Source organism: Peromyscus californicus, unplaced genomic scaffold (genome assembly GCF_007827085.1).
Source record: "Peromyscus californicus insignis strain IS unplaced genomic scaffold, ASM782708v3 Scaffold_23__1_contigs__length_62951481, whole genome shotgun sequence".
Lineage (NCBI taxonomy): Eukaryota > Metazoa > Chordata > Mammalia > Rodentia > Cricetidae > Peromyscus > Peromyscus californicus.
In genome coordinates this window covers 13,712,001-13,732,975 of record NW_026294534.1, presented here as the reverse complement: position 1 = coordinate 13,732,975, position 20,975 = coordinate 13,712,001, and the positions used below count along the sequence as shown (strand labels likewise).

Sequence of the window (20,975 nt, the reverse complement as noted above, 5' to 3'; positions counted from 1 at the left end):
GACAGAGGCTCTGGGAGCCAGGGGGAATGGATCTGGCTGCAGAACAGTGAGAGAAGTCTGTCTGAAAAGAGGCTTGGAGGAGTCAGGGCATCGCAGGCAAAGCTACTGAGGTAGCATAAGGACCACAGAGCATGGAGGAGTCTGTATGGTACTTCCAGAGACAACATCAGAGGTAGTGAAAGACAAAAAGAGTCTCTGGTCTGTAGTGATAGAACTGAATTCTGATTTGTATAGAGGTGATGGGAATTCTTAGAAGGAAAAGGAGAGAGTCCAGAGGGGTAGTGTAGGGGCTAAGGTCGAGTCAGAGAAATGGAAATGTGTAGCAAATAAGGGAAGTGGTTAGTGACTGTCCCATTTGGTGTGTTAACTCTAATTGTCAAGAGCAGGAATCCATGACTAGTATCTTTATGAATGACGGGAGAGAGGGGTCACTTGAGTTAGAGAACAAGGTGCCCACAGGCTGGGAGAGGGACCTCCTTGAATGTTTGTATTTCAAAGAGATGTTCTCAAGTCCTTAAGGTGGCAGTTGTGAGGGTGGGGTGGGAGATTCGTGTCGGAAAGGACCGAGGATGAATTCACAGCGGCAAGCTCTCTGGTGCGTCTGCTGTAGGAGAGGCGAGGGCTCTAGTTATCCCTCATCGTGTTTAGTCTAGGACAAACGGCAACCGCTCCCGGCAGCGTTGAGCTTTCTCAGGCAAGAAGTTCAAGGCGCTGCGGTCAGATCCTGGGGATGAGGTGGAGCTGATAGAACCCGTGTTAGCATCTGTCAGCTGTCTAGTGTGGGAATGGATAGAATCACTTGTGCCGAAGGACTGTCCTCCTCCCCGTACTTCCTTTGTGTCTGTCCTTCTGTGGACGTTGTCATGAACCACACCAGCAAACCTCCCTCACTAGAAACGCTCCCACTGGGGCCTTGGTCCTGCTTGGAGGAGGCACCTGGGTTTGTGAACCCCAGCAGGTGCCAAGGACAGAAGAGAGGAGCTTCAGGTAGCAGGACATAGAGCTGTGTGACCCAGGTGTGGTGACTCTCTCTTGACCCCACAGGTCATGCTGCTGGAGAACTCCATCCTCTTACTATTGGCCACTGACTTCCTGCAGGGGAAGAACCTGTGGACTGTGGCGGGAGTCTTGTCTGGATTTCTGATTGGTGAGACCTAATGAGCCTTCCTAGCTATAATTCCTCCCTGACTTGTATTTGTATTTTACTTTATTTTTATTCTTTTTATTTATTTCCATGTGTGGCATGTATGCATGTGTGTGCACATGTGTGGTGTGTATGTAGATGCTCAGGCATGTGAAGTCCTGAAGTTGATCCCAGATGTCTCCCTTAACCGCTTACTGAGACAGGGTTTCTCACTGAACCTAGAGCTCACTAATTCCTAATAGACTAGCTAGCCAGCTTGCCCTGGGCATTCCCTTGCCTCTGCCTCCCAAGTGCTGGGATTACAGGCAGCCGCCATCCCTGCCCAGCTTTTATGTAGGTTCCCAAGCATTCACACTTATGCAGCAAGCATTCAATCCACTGAGCTCTCTCCTCAGCCACAACTTGCTTTTCTATTTGCTTGGTTAGTTGGTTGGTTTTTCAAGACACAGTGTCTCTGTGTAGCCCTGGTTGTCCTGGAACGCAGAACTCTGTAGACCACGCTGGCCTTGAACTCAGCACTCAGAGATCCACCTGCCTCTGCCCCTTGAGTGCTGGGATTAAAGGTGTGCAACACCACTGCCTGGCTACAACTTGTATTTTTAAATGAGCTAGAAAGACAGGGAAGAGTTTAGGAGCAGTGAGCAGGGGATGGGACCCAGGCTGTGGGGTAAGGAGGCTGCCATCTGCAGCCTGAGACTCTGAGCTTAGCTTTGTCTAGCTGACCAGACTTCTGGGAGCCTCAAACAAAGGTAGGAACAGCCGTGTCTGTCCAAAATGCTGCCCATAAGTTGAGTAGAAGATGATTTCTAAGCTGCGTGTGTGCATGTGAGTGGACAGTTGAAAGCCTAGGACAGCCGGTGCCCAGGCAAGAGTAACTGCGCCACCTACAAATCAGCCTACGTACTCTTGGCCTGTGCCCAGTCATCTCCCTGTGGAGAGGGGCTCCCTTGGGGTATGATGTGACGGTCTTCACAGCTGAGAGACCTAACCATTCATTTGGGGTTTTCTACTTCCCAGGAGGTATGACCACTTCCAGGAAGCATAGTAGGCAGGAAGTAAAACTATCTGTCCCCTCATCTCAGAAGGGGCTGAGCTGCATCATGCTTTTCCTTTGCCCAACAGCAGGTGGCGCTGGACACATCTCTGGCTTTCCTTTGGCCCTCTGGGGAACCCCCTGTAGGAAAGGAAGAGTCTGTCAAAAGAAGGAACAGAAACAATAGGACTGTGAGTCAGTCCTTAAACCCAGGGCATTATAGAAAATTATATTTGATACATGTTTAAAGTCACACCAAATTATGTTATTGCCAGACATGATGGATCATTTCTATAAATCCAGTGCTTGGGAGCCTGAGGCAAGAGTGTTGATGTGAGTTCCAAGCCATCATGGCCTACAGAGTGAATTTGAGGCAAGCCTGGGTTAAGTTAAAAAAAAAAATCTGAGAAGCAAATCACGGTAGAGGGACTGTTTAGCTTTCAAGAATCCCTGAGTCCAATGCCCAACACTAGTATAAATGAACTATAGCCAGGCGGTGGCGCACGCCTTTAATTCCAGCACTTAGGAGGCAGAGGCAGGTTGATCTCTGTGAGTTCAAGGCCAGTCTCTTTGACAGAGTGAGTTCCAGGACAGCCAAGGCTACACAGAGAAACCCTGTCTCAAAAAACAACAAAACAACAAAAACAAAATAATGAACTATCTAAGCCAAATATGATGGTTCATGCCTGCAATCCTAACACTTAGCTGAGTCAGGACTGACACAAATTTGAGGCCAGCCAAGGCTATGTAGCAAGGCTTCATCTCAAGAAAACAAGTAATTTTTTTTGTTTTTTGTTTGTTTGGTTGGTTGGTTTGGTTTTTGAAGACAAGGTTTCTCTGTGTAACAGCCCTGGCTGTCCTGGAACTTGCTCTGTAGAACAGGCTGGCCTCAAACTCAGAAAACAAGTAATTTTTAAAAAGAAAAGCCAGGTGGTGGTGATGCATACCTTTAATCTCAACACTTGGGAGGCAGAGACAGGCCTCTGTGAGTTTGATGCCAGCCTGGCCTACAGTGTGAGTTTCAGAACAGCCAGGGCTACAAAAAGACACCCTGTCTCAAAAAAAAAATTAAAAAGGAGAAAAGAAGGAAGGAGGGAGTGAGGGAAGGAGGGAGAGAGGAAAGAAAGAAAGAAAGGAGAAACAAGAGAAGAGAAGAAAAGAAAAATTATAGAAGCTGGAAAGATGGCTTAGTAGTTAAGAACATTGTCAACTCTTCCAGAAAATCTGGGTTTGATTCCCAGCACACACTTGGAGGCTTCTAAGTGTCAGGAATTCCAGTTCTGGGAAACTTGATGGCAGCTTTGGAGCACCAGGCAGGCATGTGGGTACACCAATATACATGCAGGCAAAACACACATATACATACAATATTATTTTTAAAAGAATTCTAGTTCCAAGAACACAGGCTTGAAACTGTTCCTGCCCAAATCTAGGCTCCTGTTTCCTTCTTTCCCTGGAGAAACACGTATTTAGTGCCTACTGCCTGCCAGCCTGGAGGTAAGCCAAGAGTCCAGCAGGTGGCAGGGTCCCTCAGAAAATCTGTGCACTCAGTGCCCCTGCCTGCGGCAGATCCTGCTGCCTAGCTGGCCTCTCCTGGTGGGTCAGGCAGCATAGGTCAACTGGCTTGCCGCTCTTTCCTGGCCTTGGCGGGACTTATTGCAAAAGGTGCGTGACTGCATACCATTTGGGCTTGGTGAGACTCCAAGGCATTGTATAGAAACTAGCATGTGAGCTGTGTCCAATACAGAGATGACAGGGGTACATAGGCATGCTGGGCCTTGTCCTCACTTCTAATCCTACCACAAACCAGTGCCCTGCCCTGAACCTGCCCTTGTCCCCAGAGACACTGAGGGTCTAAGGGCAATGTCCTTTGGGTTGTTCCTCCTGTCACATTGCCATCTCCCGGTGCCTTCAGCCTCCTCCTCCTCCTCACACTTAGTTCACGCCTCCTGAATCTCTAACAAGCACCCTTAACCCAGGCACTTTCTCCAGTGCGACAGGAAACTGGAAATAACGTGGGTGGCTTACTGGAATGCTCTGCTAAAGAGATTATTGCGGCAGTCAACACTTCTGACGGACACAAACGAGCTGACAACAACGTGATGAAAGATGTTTGTGCACAAAGGAAGTGTTGTTGTTCGTGGAAATGCCTTGACAGGGGCTTTTGAGGAGCATGCCTGACCTCTGCTTCGGGCTCTTGTTTTCGAGGCTGCTTTCTTACCTCCTGCCGCCCCCGGCTTTGGCCTCGGTCCACACTGTGCCGGTGGTGGGATTCTGAAAGTTAGGAGACTACTACCATGCCTCTGGTGCTTACATGCAGGCACACATTTGCACGTAGCTTGAGTGGTCAATGGCAGATGCCCTCCAGGAAGAAGGCTGAGACTCAACAGGAGTGAAGCCATGTTGTACACTTTTTTAGGTTCAGAAACATTTGTAGCTGTTAGACGCTGGGACCTATCTAAAACTCCCCTTGAACGATGTCCAGTTCTGAGTCTCCACAGAGTCTTACTGTGGGTCAAAATGATGTGGCTCCCTTCAAAGTAGCCACTGAGCCTGTCACTCACAGGAGGACATAGGGTGTCCCGGAATATAACCTCATGCTCTCCTTTCTGTTGTCTTCTTTCTCAGGCAGTGTCTCACTGGTGATTTATTATAGCCTGCTACATCCAAAATCCGCAGACATCCAGCAGAACTTCATGAGGAAATGCTGTGGCCCCACAGAGAATGACAAAGCTGAATCAGAGCCTTCTCCCGGGGCCATGGTTCCAGCAGGGGAGAGGCCAGAGAGCTCAAGCTGGTGCCAAGAGGAAAGCTATGAGCTAAGCAGTCTAGATAAGGCCTCCAGCCCAGAGCAGAATACTACAGAGGTGGGGCTGGGGGACCAGAGATCCGGGGAGTATTCTTTCTTCAGTCACCACCACTGGCTGTTGGTGAAACTTGCTCTCAAGACCGGAAATGTATCTAAGATCAACGCAGCCCTCGGAGGGGACAGCCCTGGCTGCTCCTGTCCCCCTGTGTTGGGGGAGAGTCAACTCTGTAATCTGCAGAGGAAGCCCCTGTTTTCCCAGCAAGGCCTCCCGTCCTCTCCTTGCGACCCTTCGACCTTGGAGAAAGGCCCCGAGGACGCAGGTGCTCCGAGAGCAGAGATGGAGTCATTGGAAACTTCCAGCTTTGTGTCCTTTGCCAGCGAGCATGAGAACAGTTCAACAGCCCAGAAGCCACCAGCTGCACAGGAGGAGGACCGCCCAGAGGACGGGACTGAGGCCGGCCTTGAAGCTCGGGAGAAGGGTACGGATGGGCCTCTGAAAGGGGAGGAAGGACAGGCAAGCACAACACTGTACTTCAGTGCCACCATGGAAAGGACCGCGTCCTCCTCCCAAAAGGGGAGCCCAGTGGCTCTGCGGGCATCCCACTCGGGGACATTGAGAGAGAGCAGGCCTGTGCAGCCTGATTTGCCTCAAGCAGTCACTAAGCCCTTTCCTGTTACCATGGCCAACATTAGTCCCATTCCAGGCAGAGTCTCGGGCAGAAACTTCTGCCGCAACGCAGGCCTCCCTGGAGGAGCCCCAGATAGTTCAGAGTGTGAGGAGTGGAGGGAGCCTGCAAAGGACCTCAGTCTACAAAGGGCATTGCCAGTGATGAGTCTGAGACCTGCTGAAGAGCCCTGCTTCACATCTACCCCTAAGTCGGAGTCTATCCAGAGGGACTGTAGCTTCAGGGACAGGAAGAAACAGGAAGTGAGTTTTTTCATCTGATCTTAGCCATGGTGGAACGGGTCAACACATCAGACTGGCCGCTCGGCATCATGGGAAGAGAAACCCCATACCTGACACCTGTGTCCTTCTACTTCCCATCTCTACCCACATACTTGAAAAGATGAGGGAACAGGATTGAGTGATGTCTAAAATCTCCCCTACACATCACACATGGTACTTAGGCACGGCAGAGATTCAAGAGCCGCGGGGAGAGGCAAAGGGACTTCCGGTTCCTTTCATGAGGTGCAGGACCCCTAGTGCGTCTCTTTTCTGTCGCTTCTAGGAAATGCAACAGTAAAACTCAGAGTCCAGTTTCACCCTGGATTCTTTATAATTAGCTGTTCTTCACATGGGATAGTCATTAACCACCTTTTAAAAAATGCTTTGGGGGCTGGAGATTTGGTTCAGCAGTTAAGTTATGCTCTTCCAGAGGACCCAGGTTCAATTCCATGACAACTCGCAACCACCTGTGACTCTGGCCTCTGTGGACACTACACACACGGTGCACAGACATACATGCAGGCAAAACACACATACACCTACAATTTTAAAAAATAAAAATAATGTTTTCTAGATACATTATTTTTAGTCTCTTACTCTTTCTGGATGTAAATGAGAACTATGCTCATAATGGGCATAAGTGAAATGTGAGCACCATTTGGAGTTCAGATCCCTTTGGCAGGACCTAAGTAACGTCTAGGCCCAGGGGTTGGTTGGTTGGTTCAATCTGGTTGTTTCTTTTTTGTTTTTAATAATTTAGTTTTATTTTATGTGCATTGGTGTTTTGCCTGCATGTATGTCGGTGTGACAGTGTCTGATCTTAGAGTTACAGACAGTTGTGAGCTGCCATGTGGGTGCTGGGAATTGAGCCTGGGTCCTCTGCAAGAGTAGTCAGTGCTCTTAACCTCTGGGCCATCATCTCTCCAACCCCCACCCAGTCTGGTTGTTTTAAGACAGAATCTCAATCTCACTGTGTAGCCAGTGATGACATTGAACTCCTCCTGGTCCTTCCTGCAAACCACCCAGGGGGTCTTTGTTTGCTTTCAAACCCATTTCCCTCATCTCTACTCTCCCATCCCATCCGATGTAAGACAAGAGCATCAATGAGGGAAGGAAGCATCCTTTCCCAGATGCTTGACTCCTTTCTAACTCTTCCCCTTCAGGCATCCTTTGCTGGTAGGTTATTCCTGTTGTTTCCCAGAGTTCTCCTTCCCAGCTGGGTAAGGAAGCCCAATCACAGACCATCAAAGAGAAAGGCATGTGGTGGGGTGCGTGGTTTCCCTCTCTGGACACCTCCAGGTCCAGAGGCAATCGTAGAATAAGAAGTGTGGTGCCGCTTAGCTCAGCCTCACATGGCTAAGGAGACGCACAGAGCCTGCAGTGTGCTTTCCGGCCAGCAGCATCCTTGCTGCACACACCTACACTGGTCACAGACGGCAGAAGAGTATTACGGTACCGGAGTCGGCAAGACAGGACGTGAGGGGAGTTTGTTAACAGCAAACACCACTGTGTACTTTGTGAGAAAGGGGGACCTCGGTGTCTTAAGAATCACATCATCTTGCTTTTGCCTTGCTTGACAAGGTCTCCAAGTGGCCTTGCCTTGTGATCTATAAGATGGTATTGCCCAACCGGAGAACACCATGGACATCCTGCCAGCTTCAGGCCAGCTCCTAGAGACCCAGGCTGCTCTCTTCCCTCAGAACATTCCTGGTGACTGGGTGAATGGCTGCCAGGTTACTGCTTCCTGGATCAGAACCCAAGCAGCAGCCCTTCCAGAGAACAAGCAGCGTTCATTCTCCCCATGTCTACACCACAGAGTGAGCTTGTCTTCTGTAGGCAAGAGCTGGTCTGAGATAGATAGGCTTCACTCCTGCCCAGGAAGAGAGAGAGGGTGGGCCACGGAATCTCCTAGAAACCCAATGCCATATGACCACAACCCAGCTAGGAAGAGCAGAGTCAAGCCAGCACCATCTTGCCTGTGCCCATCATTGTGCTCAGAGAAAGGAGAGGGTACAGCCCTGCTGGACACAGGCATCATTCCTCCTGATGAGCACCTCACTATTGCCTGCTCTTCCTTCTACACATGAGCTGTGGGGAGGTCCAGCTAGGCCTGGAGCTGAGGCTTCTCGTGGATTCTCCCCTCCTCTCCATCCACCTCATGACTTATCCTGCCCTGCAGCTCCCCACCCTCAGATCCAGTGCCTCCTCCACAGTCCCCTGCTGCTTCTTGAAGCAGTCCCTGCTCCTGACTAGCGCAAGATGGTGGAGCTGGACATGTGGACTGAGTCTGCCTCGCTCTGTTCCACCCAGACTCCAGCAGAGGCGGCCATGACCCGGAAGTCCAAATGGGTCCACAGAGAATTGACCTCTGCTATTGCAACTGCCTGGTCTCTAGTTTTTCAAGTCTGCCTCACCTTCTCCAGGAAAGAGACATCTCATGTGTCTGAAGACTACAGACTACTGATGAAACATCTTCCTTGTGCTGCCTATCAAACCGCAGGAGAGCCAAGAGCTCCCAGGTTTGCAGGAAATTAGCGTTGCTTTCTGTAAATGTTACTATAACTAGATCCCTAGGAAGGCTAGTTTGCTCTGCTGTCTGCCTCTCATGACCTCTGACCTGATGAATGGCCGCGCTGGCACTCAGCAGCCGCTTCCTACGTGGGGTTCAACTTGGAAGTTCCCTGCACACCTCTAGGAACAAAACTTCTAGGTTTGGGTCCAGACAGTTCCCCCTGCTCTAGCACCTTTGTGACAAGCTTCTGTTGCAGGGACAGAGTTTCTGAAGCCAAGGAGGGTCAGGAGTTTGGGTTGCTTTTGCCGCCTGAAGGATGAGGGACAGGGCAGCAGCTTTCTCAACAGTTGGCCACCATTACACGGTGCTACCAACGCAGACAGTAGCCAACGCACAGGGATCTGGCAGAAGAAAACACAGTAATGACCACCCTGGCTCCCTCTCATCCAGGGACCAGAGTAGCCAGACCCACGCAAAAGCTGGAGGACACTAGGATCCCACATACCCTGTGAGGTCAGCTCCCACCAGCCAGGGCAGGTTCTATATGGAAGACACTGAGCCTTGGTCTCTGAACCAAGTGACTGTGAACCCATGTTGTGCGTCTCTCCTTCCCAGAGCTGTCCTCACTCCTGTTACACATACAAATAAAAGCCTGTTTCTTGCCCCGTCACACTCTGAAATGCTGGTTAGTATCTTTCCACGGCCCCTTAAGCATAGTAATGCAACTCACTGGAGGCACCTCCATTAGGATGTTGGGAAATCAGAATGGAATTGTTCGTAGGTCTGTTTTGGTTTGATGGTTTGGTTGGTTGGTTGTTTTTTGGTGGTTCTAGGGATTGTGCCTCGGACCTTGCACGTGTTGGACAAGCACTTGACCACCAAGCCCTCTTTGTACTTTCTGTCCTGAGGCAGGTTCTCAATAAGTTGCCCATGCTGGCCTTGAATTTGCCACCCCCCTGCCGCAGCCTCCCAAGGAGCTGAGGTTACAGACGCAGTAAGAATGGGATTTTACATCGCCTGCAAAGAGAAGAATGCTTAGAAGAAGCTGTTTGGGGAGGCCTCTTTAAGCTATCGTAGCGCATACAGAAAGGCTCACCTGAAGACTCGGCCTGACACTAGCTGGCCATGCTCCTCCACAGATGGCAGCCCAGCTTTGACACACTCTCAAAAGTCTCTGTCTGCATCACACATTGCTAGGCATTGTGGGTCATCCACAGGCTCTTCCGTAGCCTGAATGTCCATGGTATATCCAGTCACAATCCAGGACCATCACCAGGCCAGGCATGTGCTAGAGAGACTGGGGGCCTTACCAGGCCCAGCTTCCATAAGGAGGAAGCCACACTTCTTCAGTGGAGGTGTGGACAGACCCATGCCACCACAACAGGTCTATGGCTGCACTTCACCCACATGCCATTCTTCCAGCCAGTGACCCTGCAATCACCGTGAAAAATGTCCATGAGAGGGAAGAGCTAATGCACTGTTACCAAAGGCTCAGAATACAGAAATAGAGAAGGCGGCTTTCCATTTACCCAAAGGACCCGTTTTGATGAATTATTTTTAAAGGTTCAATACACACTTTCTCTTGCTGCTCAAGAGAGTTGGCAGAGGGGCCGCCCACCAATACATGTGGGTTGTACACTGTTCAGTTTTTAACCTTCGCTGATTCCATACGCCACTTCTTCTTCTTCTTCTTCTTCTTCTTCTTCTTCTTCTTCTTCTTCTTCTTCTTCTTCTTCTTCTTCTTCTTCTTCTTCTTCTTAGCTGTGCTCTGCCTACCAACTGCCTGAAGTCAGGGCTGTTCACGGCACTTGGAAGGGCAAATACATAAGCTTACGGGATTTGTTGGCCCCAGATAGAATTTATCAGCTCCTCAGATAGGCCCTTGTGCTCTTTTTCTTCATCTCTTTCATTATAGTGAGAAGTCCAGCTAAGGAGGGGGTGCAGGGAAGCCACACCTTTGACGGCAGCCCTGGAGTGCTGAGCACTCACAGTGGTCCGAGACTAGTGTGTAACACCATCAAGCAGGACGCAGCTCTTTGTGGTCTTCTGTGCCCTATCAAACATAGGATTGTCAGACTCCATCTCAGCTCTTACCTGAGTTGCTTTGCAGGCTAAAAGCCCATCCGCAGACCACACTGGGATTAGTTGAACACCACAGAGGAGTTTAACATTTTTTTATCATTTTATTATTTTATATGTACAGGTGTTTTGCCTACATGTATGTCTGTACACCATGTGTACAGAGGCCAGAAGAGGGTGTAGGATCCCCTGGAGCTGAAGTTACAGGTGGCTATAAATAGCTACGTGGGTGCTGGGGGTTTAACCCAGTCCTTGAGAAGAGCAGTCAGTACTTTTACCCACTTCAGCCACGGCTCCAGTCCAGACTTGGCTTTAAAACTCAGCCCAGTGGCTTTCTTCACTGTTGGTTGTTGTTGTTAGACAGGGTCCCGCGTGGCCCAGGCTGACGTGGTATTCTCTGTATAGCCAACTGTGGTCTTGAAACTTCTGGTCCTCCTTCCCAGTGTCATGTCCTGTTTATGTGGTGCTAGGAACAAAGCAGGGCCTCTTTGATTCTAGACAAGCACGCTGTCCCCTGAGCTTCATCCCCAGCCCACCCATTAGACAGTTTGCTGTCTGAATTTGATGCCGAGTTTCACTCTACTTATGACAACTGATTTCCCCAGCTTTCTGGGGTTTCCCAGGATGGAGGATTTTCATGCTAAAAAGACCCAAAAGGCTGGGGATTCACCAGAAAGTTACTTCTGCTGAACTTTTTTTTTTAAACCTTAATACAACCGTCAAGTCAGAAGAGAAAGAAAATGCTTCTGACTTACAATGCGAAGGAAAAAAAAATCAGGTGTGGGAGAGCATCCCTGCAATCCCAACGTGCCAGAGTCTCAGGCAGGAGGACTGAAAATAGGAGCCAAGTTAATTCACAATGAACCCCGTCCCAAAAAAAAAAAAAAAAAAAACAGTGTAGTGGCTGTAAAGATGGCTTAGCAGTTAAGATCACACACTGATCTTGCAAAGAGTCTGTATTCCAAGTATCCTTGTCATAGAGCTCGCAACCACCTGTGACGCTGGTCCAAGGTGGATCCTACACCTTTTTCTGCCCTCTGAGAGTTCCTATACTCATGTGCACACAATCACACGCAAGCATACACATAGTTTTAAAATAACAAAATAATTGTTTAAAAAGTAGTAGATAAAACAAGTTCCCTGCCGGGCGGTGGTAGCACACACCTTTAATCCCAGCACCCGGGAGGCAGAGGCAGGTGGATCTCTGAGTTCGAGGCCAGCCTGGGCTACAGAGTGAGCTCCAGGAAAGGCTCCAAAGCTACACAGAGAAACCCTGTCTCAAACAAACAAACAAAAAACAAGTTCCCTGCGGCCAGCCCCTGTATCCCACTCCATCAATGGTGACAGCGCCATCACTGTCTACGCTACAGCATGCCTTACTCTGAAAGTGACAGCCCTTATCTAGATTCTAAGTTAACAGCTCAGAGGAGGAAATCGCCCATGGAAAGCCACCATGGAAAAGTCCACAAGGATAAAGACTCATTCCAACATCCCTGTTAGGGTTTCCAGGGCACATGGAATCTGGGTCTTGGTGGAGCTCAATTCTTTCCAGCAGCTGTAACTGAGACAGGTTTTCTGGTTTGTTTACACATTGGCAAGGCAGGGGTGGAGGAAGGGAGGAGATAGAGAGGAGGATGGAAGCAGAATACACAGCTGGATCTGTTCCTGGTACGGCCCCCTTCAAACTGAAACGCGGAAAACGAGGCGACGCCATTCTCATCAGCAGCCCATGAATTTGCGTCTTTTAATTGACAGTTCTTTATCTTTCTTTTTTAAGTAGAATTGGATAAAATGAGATTTTCTTTTTTTTTTTTTTTTCTTTTTTCTTATGCCTGAAGTTTGGCCAAGTAGTGAAGAAATAAGCTCAGGGCTCTCCGCTACTCAGTCTTGTGAAGAGCATCATAGGAAAGGAGCCCAAGTCACTGCTGCAGCCCCCAGGGCCGGTGTGTCTGCACCCAGCCAAACTTCCCCTCGGTTCCTCCAACACTCCCTAACAGTCCTTGCTCCGGTGCCATAAGGACACTTAACAGACACCTCACCACCCTCGACTGACCTCGCATGGCACAAAGACAGGAGTTGTGTTCACAGTCCTGGGAAATGAAGGTACGGTCCCTTCTCAGCACATGCAGGTTGTCAGGGAGACCAATAAAAAGCCCCCCTAAAGCAAGTAACTTGAGCTCTCCAGCAGGATGGGCGGGCCTGCCTTCTGCGGGAGGCCTTCTGGGCATGCGTGCATCCTTTCTTTTGGGGGGTTTCAGCCACAGCCTTTGCAAAGCGGTTGGTCATGTCTCCCTCCGCTATTCAGGCCCAAGCGTCCACTCTCAGTTTCAAGAATTTGGAGGTTAAACGTGTCTGTTTGGTTCTCTATCAGTCAAAAGATACTGTGTAGTCATGGAGCTTGCTGATGGATCCGGGGAAGGGGAAGGAAACGGGTACAGTTGAACGTTGTACACCCTAGAACGCGCTCAGGATTTTAGTTATAGATTTGCAATAATTGATAGCTGAAAGCGTTATCTGGCTTAGTTTGCCTTGGGTTTGAAATAAGCAGCTAGCTGCCTCCATCTCCTGTGTAACTCATGGTAACGCTGAGCCCTGATGCTAGGCTGCAAATAAACCATTCCTTGTGGAGAAGGAATTAGCTGACTTTTCAGCACACCCAGAGGCCAAGGTCTTGTTGACAGCCCTAATTAAGACATGTTCCGCGGTGAGCTGCTGAAGTAGGTTTTGTTTCAGTACCCTGTTTTGCTTTAGGAGCAAAGGATTCTCACACCCTTCCACCCCACCCTCACCCCCACCCCCGCTGGGTTGCTAGTAGGGCAACCCAGAGAGTCTGAGCAGAGAACTGGCCTGGCGCCATTGGCCACTAGGTGGCGCTCGCACACCTCCCCTGGCTCAAGCCCTCTTAATGATGTACCATCTGACCCCGGGCCTCTGAAGTGCAAGATTGAGGAACTGATACGTATCCTGTGACTTTTAGTCATGCTCAGAAATGCCCGCGTGGATGGCACATGAGTCTCGCTAAAAGCTAAGCATATGCAGGACAGTTTGCATTTTCCCAGCTCTCTCCTGTTGGTATCTGGCTCTAGAGGTCCATGAAGGTAATTAGATGTTCAAATGCTAACATCCATTTTCCATAAGACAAATGTGAGGGACTTCTACTTCCAATAGTAATCTGCCTGACATTCAAAGTCAGCATCAATGAGACAACCATCCAGTTTAACACCAAACTAAACAGTGCTCAAAATCTACTGGCTACAGACAGTAGAGTCCAAAGGCCCAGGTTTACCAGAGGGCCAGGGAACACAACTCCTATTGCTATGTTCATTAAGAAAAAGAAGTCAAGGAGCGTGGCACTTGCCTTAATCTCATCACTCAGAGGCAGAAGCACATAGATCGCTGTGAGTTGGAGGCCCACTGGAGTTCCAGGCCAGCCAGGGCTGCACAGTAAGACCGTGTCTCAAAAAAATCAAAAAGCAGGCGAGGTGACTCAGTGGGCATGAGTGATCGCTGTGCAGGCATAAGGACCTGAGTTCAGATCCCCAGAAGCCAATAAAAAAGCACGGCAGGGCCACCAGCGTATAGAATCACAAGGCTGGGTGGTGGGGACAGACAGATTCCTGGGGCCTAGTGACAATCTGCCTAGCTCCAGATGCAATAAGAGACTGAGTCTCAAGGGATTACAGCGGAGTGATAGCACACAGGACACACAGCATCCTCTTCTGGGCTCCACGGGTGCTTGTACAAGCGCACACACCGGCACACACACACACACACACACACACACACACACACACACACACACACAGGAAGGGAAGGAAGGAAGGGAGGAAAGAAGATGGGAAGGAAGAAGGCCCATTGTGCCCTTTGCAGACAGTGGGATGCTATCCAGCACTAAAACCAATGGAACCATCAAACCATGGAAAGACACGGTGGAAACGTACCTGCCAATCACCCAGGGAAGGACACCGCTGAAAAGGCTGTGTGCTGCATCATCTCATTGGACATCATGAGAACAACCGCAGGACTGGTCCAGCGCCCGCCACCGAGTGCAGCACAGCAGCCTTCTACGCAGAGGTGTGTGATCACGTGATAGGGGAACCGCAGCACATACGCTGCATCTGTGCAAAGCCACAGGCATACAACACCAACACCGAGGATGAACACCACCAGTGTGAACAGTGACTCTGAGATGATGATGTGCCAGACGGGCCCACAGATTGTGACAGAGCACCCTCAGGTGGAGATGCTGATACCCAAGGAGGCTGTGTATGGGAAGGCCGAGCATATGTGTGTCCTTGGTATCTTTGGTTCAATTTTTCCGTGAATCTAAAATTACTATTAAACAACTATATATATATATATTGGTTTTTCGAGACAGGGTTTCTCTGTAGCTTTGGAGACTGTCCTGGACTAGCTCTGTAGACCAGGCTGGCCTCGAACTCACAGAGATCCGCCTGCCTCTGCCTCCCGAGTGCTGGGATTAAAAGCATGTGCCACCACTGCCCGGCCTCCAAATATATTTTTTAAAAACTTCATAATTATGTTTTCTCATCCATGGGCCACAACCTGCTCTCATTCACTGAAGTGTTTGGGTGGGTGTCATTGTATGGTAGTACTGGGCATGTCATCAGCTCCAAAGCCAGACACAGGCCATTCTTATTACCCTTGGTTAGAGGGAGGGAAATTTTCACAGAAAGGTTGAGTCACACACCTAATCGGGGGCAGAGCAGCATGTGGAACCCAGGTCAGTGAACTCCGGTGTAATGCATGGAACTCCGAGAGTTACCTGAGTGCAGACCCAACTCACTCAGACTTAGCTCCAGAAAAGTCCACATATTTGGAGCTCACATGAGCCATGAACCTGACACAGGTTGGAGACCATGCTGGTGTGCACATGGGTGGGCCTCACTGTCTTCCCAAAAGGCCCCTCCGTGCATATTTCTCCCTTTGGTCTCAATCAGGCTCCTCCAAACATGGTTTTATCTGAAAAGGAGTCAGGGTAAGTGGGGTCAAAATGAGAAAGGTTCCTGAGTTGCCACATGGGCCATCTCCCTAGATCTAGACCTGTAGTCCCACGCATCACAGTGAGATTTGCTGGCCTGGCTTCATCCTGACATGGTCTGGAATTTCAGCAAAAGTTTTAACCTTTCTATGTGAAATTTCCCTTCCTCTGAACTGGGGTGGTAATAGCAAGCCCTGTCTTAGGACCATGTAGGAGTCAATTCAGCTTTTCAGTGAAGTATTTGGCCGGATTGAAAATACAGTGTGAGTGAGTGAACACTGTTCGCCCAGGCAGTGGGAAGGTTTACTGGGAGAGCCATGAGAGCTGTGAGTTCATCAGCTTCCCCATGACACTTCAACACACATCCAGGGCTGGAGATGTGACTCGGCTGGTTGAGTGCTTGCCTAGCATGCACAAAGTAGCAGGTTCAATCCACAGGACGGCACAAGCCTAACACTTAGGCTGAGAAAGGAGGATCAGAATTCCGAGGTTATCTTCTGCTATATATAGCAAGTTCTAGGTCAGCCTGGACTGCATGATACCCTGTCAGGGGAGGAGGAGGGGGGAAAGGGGAGGAGGGGAGGAGGGAGAGAAGGGGAGGAAGGGGGAAGGGGAGGAGGAGGAGGGGGAGGAGGGGAAGAAGGAGGAGAGGGAGAGAATAAACACACCTGTTCTGCCAGACACACTTGCAGTACCCACCCAACACCCCCTTTCTGGCCTGTGCCCTGACTAGGACAAACCAAACTCCTCGCAGCCTCAGGAAGGCCTCTTTGCCCATCACTTTATCCAGAATGCCCAAACTCTCCTCAAACAGATGAGAAGCTCGCATGAGGTGAAAGTCTCTGGATTGAAAAGTAAATAAAAAGAGCCTAGAGCTTTCTTCAGCGAAAGAGTGAAAAGGCTGTGGTTTCTTTCAGGTCAGAGAGTTCCTGACGGGCTTTTTCTTGTTTTCTTTCCTCGCTAGGGACAAGAGGAATGAAACATGGCCTCCCGTGATCTCAGGGCAGTATCCAGTCAACTATGATATATTTACTGAGAAATTTTTAATAAATAAACCACAGCCTTGAACCCATGTGCCCTTATAAACCAGTCGGTTCTCATGGGGCGAGTTCACGAGCTTTTATGAAGCAGCACTCTGTTCTCATGAGAATTTTATTAGAAATTGGAGACTGGAAATGCATCAGGCAGGAAATTTATGAGGCTGCTTGGGAGCTGGTCCTTCCATTTTGTCATCCGGATTAATTTACTTCTTCATCTTATGTTGATTTACTTTATAAATTTTAGTCCTGAACACTGCCCTGAATTTCTCAGCAAACTTAAGCCAGCTAATTGATTCTTGAACTTTCTACTTTCCATTTTTACCCTCAGAGTCAGATGGATAATTATTGATAGTCTATAAAAGAGAACCCTCAGAGTCTATGGGAAATACAAATGACAAAAAAAAAAAAAAAAAAAAAAAAAAAAAAATGGCCTCGGCAGGTCTTCCCAAACATCCGAGGGATAAACAAGGATCATGGTGGGAAACATTTTTACAACCACAGACAATTCTTCACGTCTCGAACGATTCCACTTAATCGTCTCTTCAATTACCGCTTTAATTGTGTTTTGCAAAGTACCCCGTTAAAAAATCTCACTCCCTCTCTATTGTTTACCATCGTGTAACCCAACTTGGAAAGAGCCCAAACCCAGAATAGATGTTTGTCCTGCTGAAGTGCAGAGGAAGCGTCCCAACACGTTTCTGCTCTGGGCCTGTTCCAGTGTTTCAGAGACCTCCCTGCTAATGGTGTGAGGGACGACGCCAGGCCCGAGCGGCCTTGGCTGGAGTCTAGAAGTGTGGGTGAGTGACACAGGAACCAGCCCTCTATTAACCAGCTGACCCCTGGTCGTTGTTTGCACCTGATTCCTGGGTAACATGCCCACCAGAGGTGACATTTCCCAGTCTCTATATTTAATTATTTGGCTGTGGCTGTGTTTTTCCAGCCAGATTCTTTGCCTATTAAGTTGCTACAGTGACCTGGATGGAATATTTTAATGTCTTCTAGATAGGGTTCCAAAGTGCCTAGACATAGATTTTAGAAAAGAACATAATTTATACACACACACACACACACCCCTTATGGTGAACATTGTCAGTGTGACAGGCTCTAGACTCACCTAGAACACAAACTTCTGCGCAGGTCGTTAAGAGAGTTTCTATATCGAGAAGGCCCAGTCTCCATATGGTGCCACCATCCCATGGCCTGAGGCCCCCCGACAGAATGAAGGAGGAACTCAGGAACGGAGTTGAGGAGCAGCATCCTTCAACTCTCTGCTTCTTGCTGGCAGATGTCATGTGACCAGCTACCTTACATGCCCTACCATGCTTTCCCCCATCCTAATGGACTACTGTACCGCCACCACGAGTCCAAACAAGCCCCTCCACCCCTAAGTTGCCCCTCGCCAGATTATCTTGTCCCAGCAATGAGAAACGGATCTAATACGGTATTCCTAAGAGAAGCACACAAGAAGGCACCCCCGGTGCTGGGCTTCAGAGCACCCAGCAAAGCACTACACCATTGTGTTGGAGAAATGCTTTGGGTGGCAACTATGAGAAGACGCCCCTCTCCACAGGACAGCAGGAAAACTGTGAAGTAAACAACTGGAGTCCGCTTCTACTCGCCTCTAAGAGTGGCCTGACCCAGAATACTGATAAGCCCAGCGCGCACATAGAGCAACGGAAATGCTCACACATGGCTGGTCGGAAAGCAAAACGAAACGGACACCTTGGGTTGGCAGGTTCATAGACAGCTAAGCACGCTGCCGCCATCAGGGCCTGCACTACTGTTTCTGAACTTTCACCCAAAGGGACTGAAAACGTCTGCCTACACGAAAACCTACACACAGGGATGGGGGTATAACTTAACAGCGAAGCGTCTGCCTAGCACGGCAAAGTGCTGGGTTGCAATTCCCAGCACCCCACAAATAGAGGGGGAGAAGGGGGGAGAGCTTGAAGCAGGTTGCTGGGATAAAAGACAGCGCGTATGTCCTGTATGATTGCAAGCACCTAACACTGAAAATGTAAAACTGTGGACACAGTGAAAAACCAGTGGCTGCCACATGGTTGGAAGATGTGGATGAGCAGGTGGATCACAGGGAATTTGAGAGCAGACATTCCTCTCTATGGCACTCTGGTGGGTGATGGCATCACACATTTGTCCAAAGGCAGAGGGAGCATGCCCAGCACTGCCAGTGGGCCGGTGTAAGCTGTGGGGTCTTGATGACGATGTTAATGTAGCTAAAGGATTGTGACAAACACACCCCTCTGATGTGGGATGCTGAGTGTAGAAAGCTTGGGGGCCAGAGGGAGACATGGGGGGAGAGTGGTATCTGGGAAATCTGTGTCTTCTGCTCAATTATGCTGGGAACCTATAACTATTATTGGTTTACAATTCTTTAAAGAGTAAGAACCCTGAACAATAACCACAAGAGACAACCTGGACTTAGGAAACAGGAACCCCAGATCCTTTGGGGTAGAGAACTCTGCTGCAGGGGTGTGGCATTATAAAAGCATAAGGGCAAATCAATCAAGTCCTCCCATGGGTGCTGAGCACACACTCCACCCCACAGGGTAAATGTGTTGCTAATAAGATTGAGAACAATAAAATGGGCTTCCTGGAGGAGGCGGCTTGGCCAGGACTTTAGGGTGCAAGTGTGCATGCCGAGCTCCTGGTGGGATAATGAGACCATAGCAGCAGCCTATAATTCAGGTCCTCAGCCTGGGATTTTGCCTCTGGAGTCTTTCCGCAGCTGGCCCTCCTATCCCTGAGTAGTTAACGAATTGGTTTTCCTCCACCTCTGTGTTCTGATGGCAGACCAAGGAATGCATGCATGCACTGAATGAAAACCAGCCCAGCCGAGAGTGCAGCAAACCCATGTCCCCAGTGAGCACCCACTCGGGCAGCCCCCCAGAGCCTTCCTCGTGGCGGCCAGGAACCCGAGTGGTGGATTTCAGCATTCCACAGTGCCAATTAGTTCAGCCTCCGCGGGGCGATTGGAAACAACAGGCAGGTCTGGCAGGGTCTCTCCAGCCCTGGAACATGTCCAGCCACCACACACAGGCCTGGGAAAAAACCTCAGTCCCCTGGGACAAGCCCCAAAGGGCAGCACCCTCCCTGTTTAAGGCAGGAAGTCCCAGCCTAGGGATGCCCTGGGGTAAACATAGTCGGGAGACTCAGGCTTAGCTCACACCCTTCCCAGCGGCATCGCAACTCCCAGTTGGGTGGATGGCACCGGCCCTGAGGGAAAGGAAGAAATTTATTCATCACATATGAGATTCCAAACAGGCGCCCGCTGGGTAGACTTACAGCCTACCAGTCCCTATAATGCTTGTCACAAATAAGCCCTGCTGGGAAGGTAACCTCTGAGTCCAGTGAGCCTGACTCATTTCCCCATGTGTTGGACTGAATTTTGTGATCCTCCCAAAATCCCTTCATTGTAATTCTTTTATTTTTATTTTATGTACATTGGTGTTTTGCCATGGGTGTCCAGTCCCCTGGAACTGGAGTTACAGACAGTTGTGAGCTGCCATGTGGGTGCTGGGAATTGAACCCAGGTCCTCTGGAAGAGCAGTCAGTGCTCTTAACTTCCGAGCCATCTCTCCAGCCCTCCCCCATTTAAATTCCTACTCCCAGTGTGCCGTCCTTGGGTATCTGGGCCTTGGGAGATGATTACATCATTAGAGTGGGACTCTTGTGAACAGGCTTAGGACCCTTATAAAAGGCTTAGAGAGCTTCCTTGTCTCTCCCATCTCATGCGAATACTGTACCATGGTGCAGGTCCTCAGCAGGCCATGGCTGGATCTGAACGACCTTGACCTTAAGTTTCCCTGTTGTTGACAAGCATCCCAATCTACCCTCTGTCACGGCACCTGAGTGGACCAAGACACACTCTCTTGTGCTTTTAACCAATTGTCCTATTTGGGGCTTAGCTTGTTGAATGCTACACAAAGTACATGCTTCTGTTTTCTAGACAAAGAACGCTGAAACATCTAGATAGTCCCTGCAGAGCTAGAGACAAGGGGATGAACTATTATTGACTTTCTTCAAGAAAACTGATGACTCAGGCCGAACTCGGCATCATTGTCCTTAGATGACCCGGATATTCTAGACCTCTGTGAACCCCTCCAGTCTCTGCCAGGGCTTCACTTGAGAACATTGCCCAGAATGTGGGAGGCACAGGTCAGAGTCAACGTGCCTGGAATCTCTGAGCATGATCAAAATAGAAACCAGCTTCGCCTTTGAGTTAGAGCAGAGAAGCGGCCAGAGTCCAGCTGGCTAGCCGAGCTCTCCATGCTGAAAGCGAACCTATCTTTTAAAAGATGTTCCTGATTCCAAACACTCTGGTGTTTGACCACTTATGGCAGGGGGATAGCGAATCACTGAAACGTGAGCTCTTGGGAACCAGGGCCGCAA

The 20,975-nt window shown here is 49.4% G+C and overlaps 1 protein-coding gene across 1 annotated transcript in view; it reads left to right on the top strand.

Annotated features, from left to right (window-relative positions):
• Nucleotides 1-6,398, top strand: part of Xkr5 (XK related 5) — a 28,117-nt gene extending 21,719 nt beyond the window's left edge. The window contains exons 9-10 of the mRNA XM_052752836.1: nt 1,045-1,147; nt 4,806-6,398. Of these exons, the coding sequence (XP_052608796.1) occupies nt 1,045-1,147; nt 4,806-5,932 (1,230 nt within the window). The 3' untranslated portion in view covers nt 5,933-6,398. The remainder of the gene's footprint in view (nt 1-1,044; nt 1,148-4,805) is intronic.
• Nucleotides 6,399-20,975: the final 14,577 nt, after the last annotated feature.